This window comes from Notamacropus eugenii, chromosome 6 (assembly GCF_028372415.1).
Source record: "Notamacropus eugenii isolate mMacEug1 chromosome 6, mMacEug1.pri_v2, whole genome shotgun sequence".
NCBI classification, from domain to species: Eukaryota; Metazoa; Chordata; class Mammalia; order Diprotodontia; family Macropodidae; genus Notamacropus; species Notamacropus eugenii.
In genome coordinates this window covers 299,460,930-299,475,002 of record NC_092877.1, presented here as the reverse complement: position 1 = coordinate 299,475,002, position 14,073 = coordinate 299,460,930, and the positions used below count along the sequence as shown (strand labels likewise).

Here is a 14,073-nt window from a genome sequence, read left to right as displayed (position 1 = left end):
ATAGAATCCTTTATTTAAAATTTCTCACCAACCAGTAAAGTTATAAAGAGGTCAATACTAGATGCTATCTGGATTAGTTAAGTTATTTGAAGATGAAAAGATTTAATCAAAAGAAAACTAAACTGTGATGTAAAAACAATAAAACTATAAAAATAAATAAACACAATCACACATACAGACTTAATTAAATCAAGTAGGAAAAACTGTGTCTTGTGGAATATCATGAAAAATTATTGTTTCAAAGGGTTGTGAGTTCAGTCCATGACATTAAAAGTGTGAAGATGGTCTTAGAAGAACATTGTGCTTAACAATCTCTTTTACTTTTAAAATGAAACCAATCCTTTCCTGTTAGTCTTCAACAATAATGCTTGGAATTTCAGCACTTAACAGTAATAAACGGGAATTAAGTCCATCAACCTAAACCAACTAGTTTTCATAATGATCAGTTGGAAACATATGAATTTTTAAAAGAACTGTATCTCAATGACTGCTTTTTAAATGGTATTCATTTTTCCAATTAACACATGAATTACACATCAAAGGAAGGTAAAAAGAAAACACAAATTCAACCTAGCAACATTATTGACTTCTAGTAACTTCAGGAAAACAACTTGCTTAGTATGTAAAAGTTCAGTAATAGTAAAACTTACACAATATAAAATCATGCAGATAAATAATTATGATGTTCCAAATGCATTTTGAAGAATCTGTCAAAACTGGATATGGTATTTTCATTTACTAAATTTTATTTAAATTATTCAACTACTAATAAATCAAAAGGACAAAAATGTATCTCTTGCCTCTCTACTTTCCCCAAGCTTTTATTATTTTAAGATAAAGATACAACTGAGGAATTTCTCAGATGTCTCTATGTGCTCTCTATGTGCTGAGTTTTATAGAAAGAGGGTTATATAGAAATTTCTATACTTTTTTTTGGTTCATTAAACTTCCTTGTAGTTTAACTACAAATGACTTTGGAACATCAGCAGTAGTGCAACAAAAACAGACTTGAAGAATTCTTTAATTCAGTAGGAGCTCCAGAAAAGAAATCAATTCAGTTGCTTAAATAGAAGGGCCTAAAAGGTTCCTGTAAAAGGTCACTGTTCTCCAATATTCTATAATAAGCTTTTTATAGTTAAGTACCTTATCTTGTACTGTTTAGATTGATAAATATAACCAAAATAAATAAGTTTCATCTTCTTTGATTTTCATCTTAGTTTTCTCAGAAGTAAAATCTGGACTATACAATGGTTTACAGACTATAAACAATAGATTACAGAATGACCACTAAGTCTAATTACCCTTGTAACTTTCTCAGCTTGGGTGCAGAATAAGAAAGAGCATTAACACTATTTAATTCGTTGGAACTAGGTAAAGAATATTTTAAATGTTGAAGACAAGACTCTGTACCTTTGTAAATATAGTACACATTCAATAAATTTTATAATTTATCAGTGATTTTTAGAATTAAAAATGTTGAGTCTTTATAAAATTGAGAGATTTGGTTAAAGTGACAAAAAATAAATCAAGTTTTGGTAATCAATGGTAGCAGCTGTAAGCAGTAATCATTTAGAATGTTGAGTGTTATATTCTGTCTCTCCAGCTGAAATCTGGCTGAGCCGTTTGCTGGATCCCCACAACTTTCGGGACAGCTGACCTGCACGCATCTGTTAAAAATAATTCAGAGAAAGTGTGAAAAGCTATTTTAAAAGGGTATAAATTAAATCGACATGTCAGGTGATGATTGTGGAAAATTTAGAAACAACAAATACTTCCGGTTTTAGTATAGTTAACTCTCATAACTCTTGGTTGATACATCAATAAATATCAATTCATTATCTCTTTTTCACAAACTGTTAAAAGGTACCACACTAAGAAAATAAACTGAATAGTCTTGCTATGTAAAAATTATTAAATTAGATACTTTCTTGACAGCTGTCAAGAAATCATACTTCAATCAATAATGAATTTCTTCCTATCACACTTACTTTAATGTCCATTCCTCTCTGCCCCCACATTTAAATTTTCTACATTTTATGATTTTTTTCCTTTTGCTTATTTTTTATCTGGAATAGTATTTAAAATATTCACAGAAGTAGAAAGAAGATGGTAAAATACTGACAACCAATAGCACTTACATATGAGCAGTTTTCCTAAATAAAATTTCTAGAAAAATACAATTTGACAATAGAAAAAAATTAGAATAAAAAAGTTGTGAATTCCCTTTAGAAGTGTTTAGACTGAACAAAGGAAGGAGAATAGGACAGAAAATTTTAATTTATATCTATTTTCAATGGCCAGTAGAAATTATTTTCTAAATGTAATATATAACCTATAATGATTATTTTATAGACAAGTTATTATTGATTTGTTTTGTTTTGTATTTATGGAATGAGATGTATTTTTTCTTTATACCATTTTCATAACATTTTAGTGTCTGAAAGTATGGGTTTTGAGTGCATTCATACTGTTACCCTGAGGCCAACTGAACCTGTCTTCTTGAGTTGCCACACTAGAGCAAGGATATATAGGAGGCCCTGAACAAGTCAAGGATGAACCTCCTCCCCTTCCCAGCTGACATATTTGTTATTTCTGCCCCAAGATGGACTCCCTGGGTGTCCTTGAGGGTCGAACCAATTATAAGACACGTTCCAGTCAGTGCACCAGATAGAAACTGTGCAGCTGGGACCCTTGTAGATAAGCAGACCATCATATCCTCATAATCTAGCAGTTCCCAAAGGAAAAGAATGTCCCTTTTGACATCCTATTTACTTATGTTTTCCCTCCCTTTTTTTTGCCTTTCTCCTCCAGTTAGGAGGACGTTAATTCCTTCCACATCCCAACTGCTCTCTTCCTCTTCCCACGCAACTCCCATTTGAGAGGGGATTCCCCTCCACTCCTCCCCACTTTTGTTGCAACTCATAAATATGCAAGCTTCTATGTGGAATGAGAATGCCTTGGTACTCAGTATTGGAGTTCCACATGCATGTTTATTTCTCTTGTAATAAATCCAGTTGCAATGCATGTCTCATGGACCTATGATTTTTTTTTTGTTGTTAACAATACTCACATAAAGCTCTATACCACTGGGATGTGGTTAGACGTAGGCAAAAATAAATCTGTTTTAATATAAATACTCATCCATTTAAGAAATTATACTACTATCGTCACAGAATGAACTACATTTAAAATGATGCAATGACATTTCAAGATTCCGTCAGAATGTTGGGAAAGGGGGAGTTGACAAACACTAGACAGCTACTTTGTTCTAATAATAATGTTCTCTAGTAAAAAGAAACCCTTTTATCCAACATAGATTATGTTGTAAATTGAGTAAACTTCCAGAGTGAGAAAGAAGTTAACACTTAACCATCAAACATGGACATGTTCACAGGCCTAAATTAAAAATGTAATGTAGGAGGGTTTTGAATATGATTCAGGGGGATGTATGGTTAAATGGTGATGCAAAAGGTCACACCACTCCAACTCACACTCCATATAAATTGAGAAGGCTACCAAAAAGGGCAAAGATCAGGAATATTGAAGAGAAAAATAGTAAGCTCTTCCATTCAGACCAAGACTGTACAAGAAGATAGCCAGAAAACCTGTGGGAGAGAAGGGTTGTGGCAGGAATAGGAATGGCTCCAAAATCTGTCCACATTCTGAGGTGGGAGAGTGCCAGGGGTGGGGTGGGGGGCTGGAAACCAGCACAACCTTGCTGGCTCCAAAGCCTGCTGTAAGTTCTGAGCAGAATCCATGACAGGGGAACATGTATCTAGCATGGTCTCAAAGAACTGAGCAAGGAAGGACTGAGATGGAAGCTAGTGAGAATGAAGCCAGAGGGATATTGTATTGACCCAGGACTGTCAGAGTCCCAGTCAGCCTCCACAGGTGGCAGTGCAGAAAGATGAGCCAAGGTGATGCACACCTAGCAACAGAAGACAGCTCTGTGATTGAACACAACCTTCAATATCCAACTGGGCTTATTTAGGCAATATCAAGGGACAGGACCAACTCCTTGTTAGACGAGGCAGGAAAAAGCTGAGGCCAAGGTCTGCATCATGCCACTAAAGGCTGGGATTATGGAAGAGAGGGAGGCCTCATCCTAAATATCCCACAGATCTACAAGGGCATCTAGACTACAGAGGAGAGGCCCAAGCAAAGCCTTCCTACTTCATCTAAGATTGTGGTGAGAGTTTCAGACTGGCCCTGGCACAAAGTCCCAATGTAGAAACTGAGCCTAAAGAAATGAATAAAAACAATCTACTGAACCCAGTGAAGAATACTCTGGTTTAAGAGAAGCTCAAGAGGTTAACCCAGAAGAAGGAAGTATTCACAAGACAGTCTTTAACAGTCTTAGAGGGAACTAAGAAAGACAAACAGGAATGTACAAAAGAAGTGGAGAAGGAAGAGTTTGGTGCAGAACAATAAGCAACAGAGAATGGAGGGAATATAAGCAAACAGATCTGAACTTTGGAAGGTAGATGGTAGGGAAATTAAAAGGAGAAAAAGAAATGTAAGAATCAGTAGTTAGGATGAGAGAGGTAAAGAAGGGCAGAGAAGTGGAAGCAAATGGTTTCAATTACAGATTACTAGTACTGATCAGATCCTTTCTCCTTTACAACCGTCTTCTTTGTAAAGTGGGACTGGAAAAAAAAAAAAAAGGAAAAGAGGACATAAAAGGGAGAAAGAGATTTTTTAACTATAACCATGAACAGGAATGGGATGACCCCATTCCCGGCTCTGTTCTGTCTCTCTCTCTCTCTGGACTTTTCCATCTCTGCCCGAGTGGTGTTTTCACCATGAAAATGCCTCTACTCCTGAACTTGTAACCCTCCTTCATGAAGAGCCCAAGGCCATCCATGATCATTTCTCTACTCCTGACTCTCCAAGATTTTTCTATATTGCCCTTCTCTTCTGAAGCCACTAAAGACCCCAGGGCATCCCTCCCTCATGTTCTAGTACCCTTTACATATTGTTTTCCCTCATTAAAAAAGAAGCGCCTTGAGGACAGGAACTGCATTTTCTTTGCTTGTATTTGTATTTGCCATGCTTGGTACTGTGCCTTGCACAGAATAAGCACTTAATAAACTGACTACAATGGATTAAAAAAGAATCAAATAACATTGTTTACAAGTAAAATACTTGAAACATAGTTATAAAGAGGCTAGAGCAAAGTTTATTACGCTTCAGGCAAATTCAAAACAAAGAAGACAATCATCTCAGGCAAGGCAACAGTAAAAATAGACAAAATTAAAAGAGAAAAGCAGCAAAACTACTTGTGCTTACAGGCACCAAATAGCAGAGCATTTAAGTAAATTGGAGAAAAAGTTATTTGAATTACAGGAAGAAATAGAAAACTATAATTGTTGGGGATGTCAATGTGCTCCCTTCAGATTTAGTCTAGACAAATCTCATCAAAAGAGAAATAAAAAAGAGACCTAGGTATAATTTTAGAAAAGTTAGATATGATAGATCTCTGGAAACTACTGAATAAGAATCAAGAGTTATACATACACACATACACACACACACACACACACACATAATGACAGTATGTGTGTGTGTGTGTGTGTGTGTGCATGTGTATATTCAATTGTGCATGGCACCTTCACAAAAGCTAACCATGTGCTAGGAGGTAAAAAATTCATAAACAAAACCAGAAAAACAGAAATATTAAACACATCTAACTAAATCACAATAAAATTTTAATCAATAAAAGGCATATGAAATAAATTATTAAAAAAAATTGGAATTATGTACCCCAAATCACTAAATAAGCCATTCTTGGACCCAGCAGAAAGAGGGAAAGGATGTATATATACATAGGAAAATATTCATAGCAAGACATTTTGTTGTAGCAAAGAACTGAAAACAAATTGGGTGGCCATCACCTGGAGAATGGCTAAAGAATTTTATATATGAATATAATGAAATATCACTTTACCCCAAGAAATTATTAAAGGAAAGGATTCAGAGAATCTTGGGAAGACTTATATGAACTAATGCAAAATGAGGTGAGCAGGAGAATTATTCATAAAATAACTATAAAATTGTTTTATATAATAACTACGACCTTGTTTTACATAATATCTATCTACAACATTGTAAGGGAATGCAATTTTGAAAGACTTATGAACTCTGAGCAACACAATGACTAATCACATTTCCAAAATACTGAGAGTGAATCATAATTCCTCCTCTCTTGGCAAGAGAGATAACCAGAGATATTAGAATAAGACAGATATTTTCAGTCATGGCCAATATGTGTTTATGTTTGCTTGACTATGTCTATTTGTTACAGGAGATGGCTTTTTGGGGAATGAGGGATGTCGACTTATGGAGAAGAGTGGGAAAACCATGATAGGATGCCCAAAGGAAAAAGGAAAAGTGTCAATGAAATATTTTTTAAAATACACAGAAGAAAAAAAAGTGCAGAAAAGGAAACAAGACAAGCAGGACAGTGCTGGTGCTATCAAGTTAAAGTTTATTATTTATTCAAATAAAATCAAGCTGCATATAAGAGATTCATGGTTTCCTTCTTTACATATAGAAATGTTTGTGTTTGTTAAGTTTTTAATTAAAAATAAATTTTAAAATAAAATGAAAAATACAAGTATTCCAGATGCCCAGTGTTAAAAAGCATCAAAAATTAGAGTTACTTACTTCTAAGGATTCCTGTTATCAAACCAAGTTACAAAGATAAAATATTCTAAATACAGAATACAGTAGCAAATAAATTGATCTAATAAAACCAAAAACTTATTTCCAGCCCTCTTCCCCTGAAAACTGAGCCCAATTTATGCTATAAATGTTCAAAGTGTATAGTAAATCTAAAAGTACTTCACAAAATTTAAAGCACTATGTAAAATGTGAAACAGCATCACAAATATTATGGTACCAGAATCATCCCCACTCCATTTAAAGCAGCTAGATGGCACAGGAGATGGAGTGCTGGACTTGGAGTCTGGAAAACTTGAGTTCAAATCTAGTCTCAGATACTTACTACCTAAGTGACCCTGGGCAAGTCACAGAACCTCTTTCTGCCTCAGTTTCCTTAACTGTAAAATGGGGACAATAAGAGTACTTCCTTCACAGGGTTGTTGTGAGAATCAAATGAGATAATATCTCTAAAGGGCTCAGACAGTGCCTGTCACATAAGTAACTATATAAAATGCTTATTTCCTTGCCTATCATTCTGACCAATGTGACTGCAAATGCTGAGCTCAAAAAGCCAGGGAGTGTGGGTGACCTTCAGTTCTTGCTCTTGTGATGGAACACACCCACCTATACTTGTACTTACCAAATGGAGATAGGGAATACTGCTGCTGACCATGAGCAGAGGAAGAAAGTTAGGGATGGAAAAAGGAGGTGTCAATGAATATCAAAACCTGAACTTTTTTTTTAAAGAGTCAAGTATATATCCTATAATACTATGCCCCCAAAAATAGAGTAGCATATTCTGTAAAGTAGATATAAATCCTGTTTTTGTAGAATGAGATCATAATTATATCTAGATATTACATTTATATTTGGAATTCATCTAGAATATTTTAACTTAGAAAACAACTTGCTTTCATAACAGTAGGAGATCTATAGAAACAAATAGCTATAATTTCTAACGTCTCTTATATTAGATGCCGAATCATATTTATGGGTCTTCTGTATTACATTTTAAATTAATGAGTGAAATTTCTAGGTGCTATAAATTAATAAGCTCTTTTTTACCTTGAGACTTTTACTCAATGTATAATAAAATCTACATTGTGCTTAGATCTTGAATAAATGGGCATATTTTAACTACATATTTTAAGTCAGCAGCATAGTATCCAATGAAGTTCTACCTTTCCAAATAATCTCTGAAATCTCTAGACTCTTGCTGATGCTGCATAAGTGTAAGTATAGTACATTTTGTGAAGATGGCAGAGTAAAATAGTCTCTTAAATGGATGTGCAGAATTACTTAAAGATGGATATATACCAGTGGCATATACTTTGTTGACAGTATAAAATGTACACACAAAAATCATATGGTCAAGCATCAAAAAGCTAGGAAAACAAATGCAAAATAAATGCTGGTTTACAACAATAACAACAATTAATATAAATAATTTATATCTAACATGCAAATCTCTGTATTTTGAAAATGAAACTCAAAGACAGAGAGAAAGGAAAGCAAATTTAAAAAGAAAATCTGAGCAGGCTACTTGATACAACTAAAAAGGATGAGGAGACATGTAAGAGACAGATATATTTGCATAAAATTTAAGGTTTCACAGAATCCTGTCACACCAGGAAAGGGCAAGAAGGCTATACTAAGCTAGCAATTTTGTGTTAAACCAGCTTTCAAGAAAAGCATCTAAGCAGCAAACATGATGTAAATGTTCTGAGACATATTTAGTCTCAGAAATGTTACTACTGCTTGCATTTCATAAATCTAATGCTTCTATCAATATATATTTAAAAAATGAAATCAATCTGTCAGCTAAAAGAATCTCTGCACACAAAAAAAGTTAATAGCTATAACAGACGAATCCTAGTAACTAGAGTCTCTACAAAGGTTTTTTGGTGTGAAATAATTATGAGAGGATGCCATAATGTAAGGTCTCTAGCACTGAAGGTTAAAAATGTCTTATTTGTTTCTATTTGTACTGAAACTCAAATTCTTGAGTATAGTTGCTATAACCCATAAAGTACAATCTCTCTTTGTTCCAGAAGCAAGTGGTTATTTGATATCTAAATATTCAGGGACTGGTGAAGCCTATACCTGTAAATCTACATCAACCACAGGGAACTAAATTGTCAGCAGGGTTACATGGGGGTATTCTTTGTGAAATGAAGTGAGAAATGACACTTTTAAAGAAAGGCAACTGACATACTGGATATTTGTAGAAATTAAATCAAGAGAGTTCCCACTTTGTCCTTATAAGCTAATTAGCAGACAAAGTCTAGTTTTGGAAAGACAGACAACAGCACTACCTTCTAATTCAGATGGAATTACAGAAAAAACAAAAGCATCCTCAACCATTCAAGGCAGAAAATTCCTGATGGTAAACATTACCTCAGCTGGCTTGCCAACACCAACAATAATCAATTTGCCATCTTCCAGTCCCACAAGGATGTGGCTATGTTCTTTGGTAACAGAAACACAGTAGATGGGCATCCTCATGGCTAATGGGGAGATACTCAGATTTAAGCTAGAAGAGAAATGAATTAAGAAAAACACATAAAATAATAGTTTCCAACTACACTAAGGCTTTTGCATATAATGATAGAGGTAGAAGGAATTTCTTAGAAATCAAGTCACCTAACTCCAATAAGGAAATCAACATCCTGAGAGTCCCAAAGTGTCACATGTTGAAGATAAAGTATTCCAGTTTAAGTCATTGTTTCTTTATTGCAAAGGTGTGACTTTTTCCGATAGTCATGTGCTTTGGGAAAAAAAATATCTTAAATGTGCTAGAAATTCCTCCACACGAAGTCCTTATACCCTGTCGCAGCACTGTACCAATTGCCTGACCTGCTCTAAGTATCGCTGACACTAAACATGGAACATGACATTAGCTGTCAACGTTCCTGTCACACATGCCAAAGGAGGCATCTGTGATAATTACTGAAAGACAATCAAGCTGCATTTGACACATATAGTTGATTGTTTTCATCATGCTACATTTTTCTTAAGCGATGAGCTGCTGATGTTAGTTTCTCACCTGTGGAGATCTCGGATGGACAGGAATCCTTGCAAGCTGCCCATTACGAGGTGCTCTCCAGCTACACACATGTCTGATATTTGTTCCGTAAGGGTCTCAGACCCTAGATACTTTCCATTTATAGAAAAGAGATGTAATGCATTTTTATCCTGTGGAGAAAAAATATGGAAGATTTTAGAGAACATATTAAGGAATAAGTTTTCCCTTTTACTTCCTTGTTATTTAAGTCTATACCTATAACAAGGAATAACTTCTGAGTCTCAGAAAATTTAAAATAAAATATGGTGAGAGGAATTCAAGAGTTTAAGGAGAATAATTTAAGGAGAATAATACTAGTAGCATACTAATAGAGTTTTACAATTTGCCAAGCATTAATATACAAAATATCTCCTTTTATCCTCAAAATAGCCCAAGGAAGTAGGAACTAGTATCTTTTCTTTCTGACAAATAAAGATTCAATAATAATTACTTGACAGAGAATATATTAAAAAACATTAATACCTCCAAGTAATTCTGAGAAACAAAAAGGCAATTCTGACAAAGACTCATATTACCAAAAATATCATTTGCAATTTTCTTTATAAAGTAAGAATCTAATTTTTAAAATTACTATGTAGAAGACAGAGGATAAACCCTGTATACAACTTCCATTTTAGGCTTAATTATTCCAGGATAATGAAAACTATTCTTTTTCATATGTATTTTAATAAAATATATGACAGATCACTAATATACAGCACTGACATGAAGTTCTCCTGGTGAGGACATAAACAGTGGAAGAAATCTACCCTTCTGAAATCAGGACTTCCCTGCTCTCCTCAAAATGCCCACACAACACCAATACAATGTGAGACCAAATGAAGAGCTGCCATTATAGATAGTACAGGGTAATTACATGAACATCGTAAGTGTTCTTTACCTTGAGGGTGGTGTTTTCTTCAATGCTGGAATGGACAATAATATGTCCTTCCCATGATACAGCCACATTGGGAATTGTCAATAGGAGAGAACTCTCACATGGTGGTCGCAAAGTCCTCATGTATTGGCCTTTCTGAATTGTATGAATAATCACAGTGCCATCCTGCAAAGAGGAGATAACAGAAGCTAGGAAAAAAGCAAAAAGGAAAAGGCAAGGACACTGTATAAAGGGGCAGGAGAAGAAAATGTGGGGAGGGTGGACATAAATAAGAATACAAAGGAGACCACGCCAACAAAATCACATACCTTCTGGTACACTCCCTATCCTGAGATTCTATCTCAATCTTTCATTTCTTTTCAATTTCATGAGCATTTTTTGGGTGCCTACTATATTCCAGGCACTACAAGAGCCGCTGGAGATACAAAAAGCCCAAAAGGAAACAGTTCCTGCTCTCAAAAAATAACCCCTCCAAACTACTGTTCAGCAGATCGGTAACTGCAGGAATCCAATTTTTTCAAGTAGCAACAAATCACAAGTGCTTTCAGTTTTTTCTGTGTGCATCTTTCTTTGAAGATTCCCACATAAATACAGGATATACCCACTGGCTAAGAGCCCTAAAATTAAAAATTCATTTTAGACTTTCTTTCCCTGCCACTTAGAACACAGAAAATTCTTTTTTTTTTTTTTTTAAAAAAAAAGGCAAAATCTTACCCTTGCTCCTGACACTGCCAGGTCTAGTTCAGTGCTGATGCCAACACTAGATACTTCATCAGTGTGTCCATAAAGAATCTGAAGAGGTTTGGGCACTAAGCCCACAGGGATACCTCCCTATTGGCAAAACAAAAGAGTGAGGGTAAGATAATCTTCCTACAGGCTATTTTTAAAATAATATAGTTTGTATTGAAATTAACCTTCAAGTCATGAACAAATATGACAAAGGTGATATAACTGAGGTGATTCATCACTATCTAAAAGCTGCCTACATTGATTCAATTGTATATAAGGAAACTGTGTACTGGAAAGGGCACTCAACGTCCTAGGAGGGCAAACCTTGATTCTGCCTCTTAATATTGATGTTACCTTAGGCAAGTGTACTTACCTGCTGTACTACTTGCCATATCATACATGTACTATCTCTTGAACCAGAAATCAAATGTATTCCACAATAATCTGTAGATAAGCAGGTCACAATATCTGGAAGAAAAGAAAAAAGAAAAAGGGACCAAGTTAACATAAAGTGATCAAATACCTAAATTTGGCAGGTACTGGTCTCGTTTATAACTCTAGTCCCAAAAGAGAGGAAGCTAGTGGTGCCGTAGTGCAACAGAGAGCTGAACCTGGAGTCAGAAGACTTGAGTTCAAATGCGGCCTCATATGCTTCCTAGCTATGGGACCTTGGACAAGTCATTTAATTCTTGTCTGCCTCCATTTCCTCTACTGTGCAATGGGTATGATAACAGCACCTACCTCCCAGGATTATTTTGAGGATCAAATGAGCTAATGTGTGTAAAATGCTAAGAACGGACCTGACACGAACCTTTCCTTGTAATAAAGAAAATAAGTAAAACTAATTGAAAGAATAAACACTTTTGACATTGAATGTAATAGTCCCCACCTGCAGCTCCCCATCTGTCCACCAAGAGGAGGGAAGTATGTTTCACCATTTCTTCAATTAGACTAAGACTGCTCACAGTAAGTATAACAGATGTTTTTATGTATAAGATTAAAGTTAGTCCTTACCCATATGCCTAATGTGCTGTGCAATCATTTTGCCTCTGGTAAGTGAGGTTACTCGAATGCTATTGTCCCAGTGTCCTGCACTGAATAATAACTTTGCATCATGTGACACTACAAATAGCTTAGAAGTGATATCCAGTCCTGGAGCGAAAGGACCATTTATGGCACGCTGAGTTCTGTGAACACATTAACAAAAAAGGATTTTCCTAAATAAGTGAATAAACTGAAACACATCAAGTTATTTTTTTACTTGCTTTTTCAGAAATTCATTGTTATTTTATATACTTTAATCAAATGCAACTCATCTATCACTACATAACAAAAAAGTTTCAAAGGAACATGTTAGCTTTACCACACTGATATCATAAAAATGATTCATGAAGAATAGTTTTTTAAGAGATGACATCAGGAAGTAAAGTTAGGTGGGCAATAATCCATTTTTTTTGCTGCTAATACCAACACTGTTAGCACTAAGACCATGGACAGAATCAAATCACTGAAATGAAAGGACTAAACATGGCTTCCAAAACCAGAAGAGTCAACAATATTCTTCAATCACAGAAAAAGGTGGTTGAACATTTGGGCAAAAAGGTGGGAATGAAAGGGCACATATGAAATGAAGGTCAGGGCAAAGCTGAGAATCAAACCAGGCAGTCAAGCAGAAATGGAGGCACATTCAGCTACCAAAAAAAAGAAGATAATCTAATTAATTTGGTTATCAGGTAATAAGGTAAAAGGATGGAATACTACTGTCTACTTATGGCTATCAATACTATTCATTTACTTACTTAGGATTTGTCACAGTTTGATCTCTGATGAATGTAAAATAATTAGAAATGTTTCTGTCATAAGGTAGCCACCCATGGGTTCCAATTACACAGTTCATGCTTGCTGTTAACTGGAAAATAGCAGACAAATAATAAAATTAGATGAATTAGCTTCCTCTTTCCATTGGGGAAATGGGGACCTAACATTTTAACATTCAGATAACTGATCAAGAAACTATGTCATTTACCTGTGTAAAATATAAAGAAATTCTCAACATATGGTCCAGCAAGAACTCTGTCCTTTACTTTCACCCAAAACTAGCTACCAAATATGACTTTTATTGGTTGCTAAATTTAATAAAATGTCATTTTCCCATAATTTCTCAATAATTATTGTGTAACTGTATCCAAAATCGGTAATCTGAGGGCTAGTGTTATCACTCTTAGGCATATTATTTATTACATCAGTTAGAACCAGAAATTGGTCAGCAATAAAGTTCTCTTCTATGGCTTTTATTTAGTGCAACACTTGTAAGCAACAAATTCCTCCGACTAACCTATGTTCTCTTTATGTATATCAAACTTGACTTGTTCTTTTAAGTAGATAACAGGGCAAATGCTGAGTTTCCCTATAATGTTTAAGTGACTTTATTACATTTTTTGTATTTCACTAGTCCCATGAGGACAAAAGGGTCTGGAAAAGATAAAAGCCAACTCACCAGTATCTCTGGGCTACCCTGAGTCATAAAAGAACGAGGCTGATTTCTGGGAACAATAGCTTTTACTAATGGAACACCATCACTGATACCCTAACAGGAAAATAATAACATATTAGAGTTGAAATCAGAAAAATCCCAAATCAAGCTGACAGACAGAAAGAGCAATGGACTTGGGGTCAGAAGTCCTAGGTTTAACCTCTGGTTCTGGGACTAACCAGCTCC

The 14,073-nt window shown here is 35.0% G+C and overlaps 1 protein-coding gene across 5 annotated transcripts in view; it reads right to left on the bottom strand.

Annotated features, from left to right (window-relative positions):
• Positions 1 to 1,419: 1,419 nt before the first annotated feature.
• The window catches only part of NBEAL1 (neurobeachin like 1), a 183,174-nt gene continuing 170,520 nt past the window's right edge, over positions 1,420 to 14,073 (bottom strand). For all 5 annotated transcript variants that reach the window (XM_072617327.1, XM_072617329.1, XM_072617330.1 and 2 more), the window contains 9 exons: positions 13,852 to 13,941; positions 13,154 to 13,263; positions 12,369 to 12,541; positions 11,728 to 11,822; positions 11,340 to 11,456; positions 10,629 to 10,790; positions 9,710 to 9,858; positions 9,061 to 9,196; positions 1,420 to 1,667 (listed from right to left, as the gene is read on the bottom strand). In XM_072617327.1, coding sequence (XP_072473428.1) covers positions 1,566 to 1,667; positions 9,061 to 9,196; positions 9,710 to 9,858; positions 10,629 to 10,790; positions 11,340 to 11,456; positions 11,728 to 11,822; positions 12,369 to 12,541; positions 13,154 to 13,263; positions 13,852 to 13,941 — 1,134 coding nt within the window. In that variant the 3' untranslated portion in view covers positions 1,420 to 1,565. The remainder of the gene's footprint in view (positions 1,668 to 9,060; positions 9,197 to 9,709; positions 9,859 to 10,628; positions 10,791 to 11,339; positions 11,457 to 11,727; positions 11,823 to 12,368; positions 12,542 to 13,153; positions 13,264 to 13,851; positions 13,942 to 14,073) is intronic.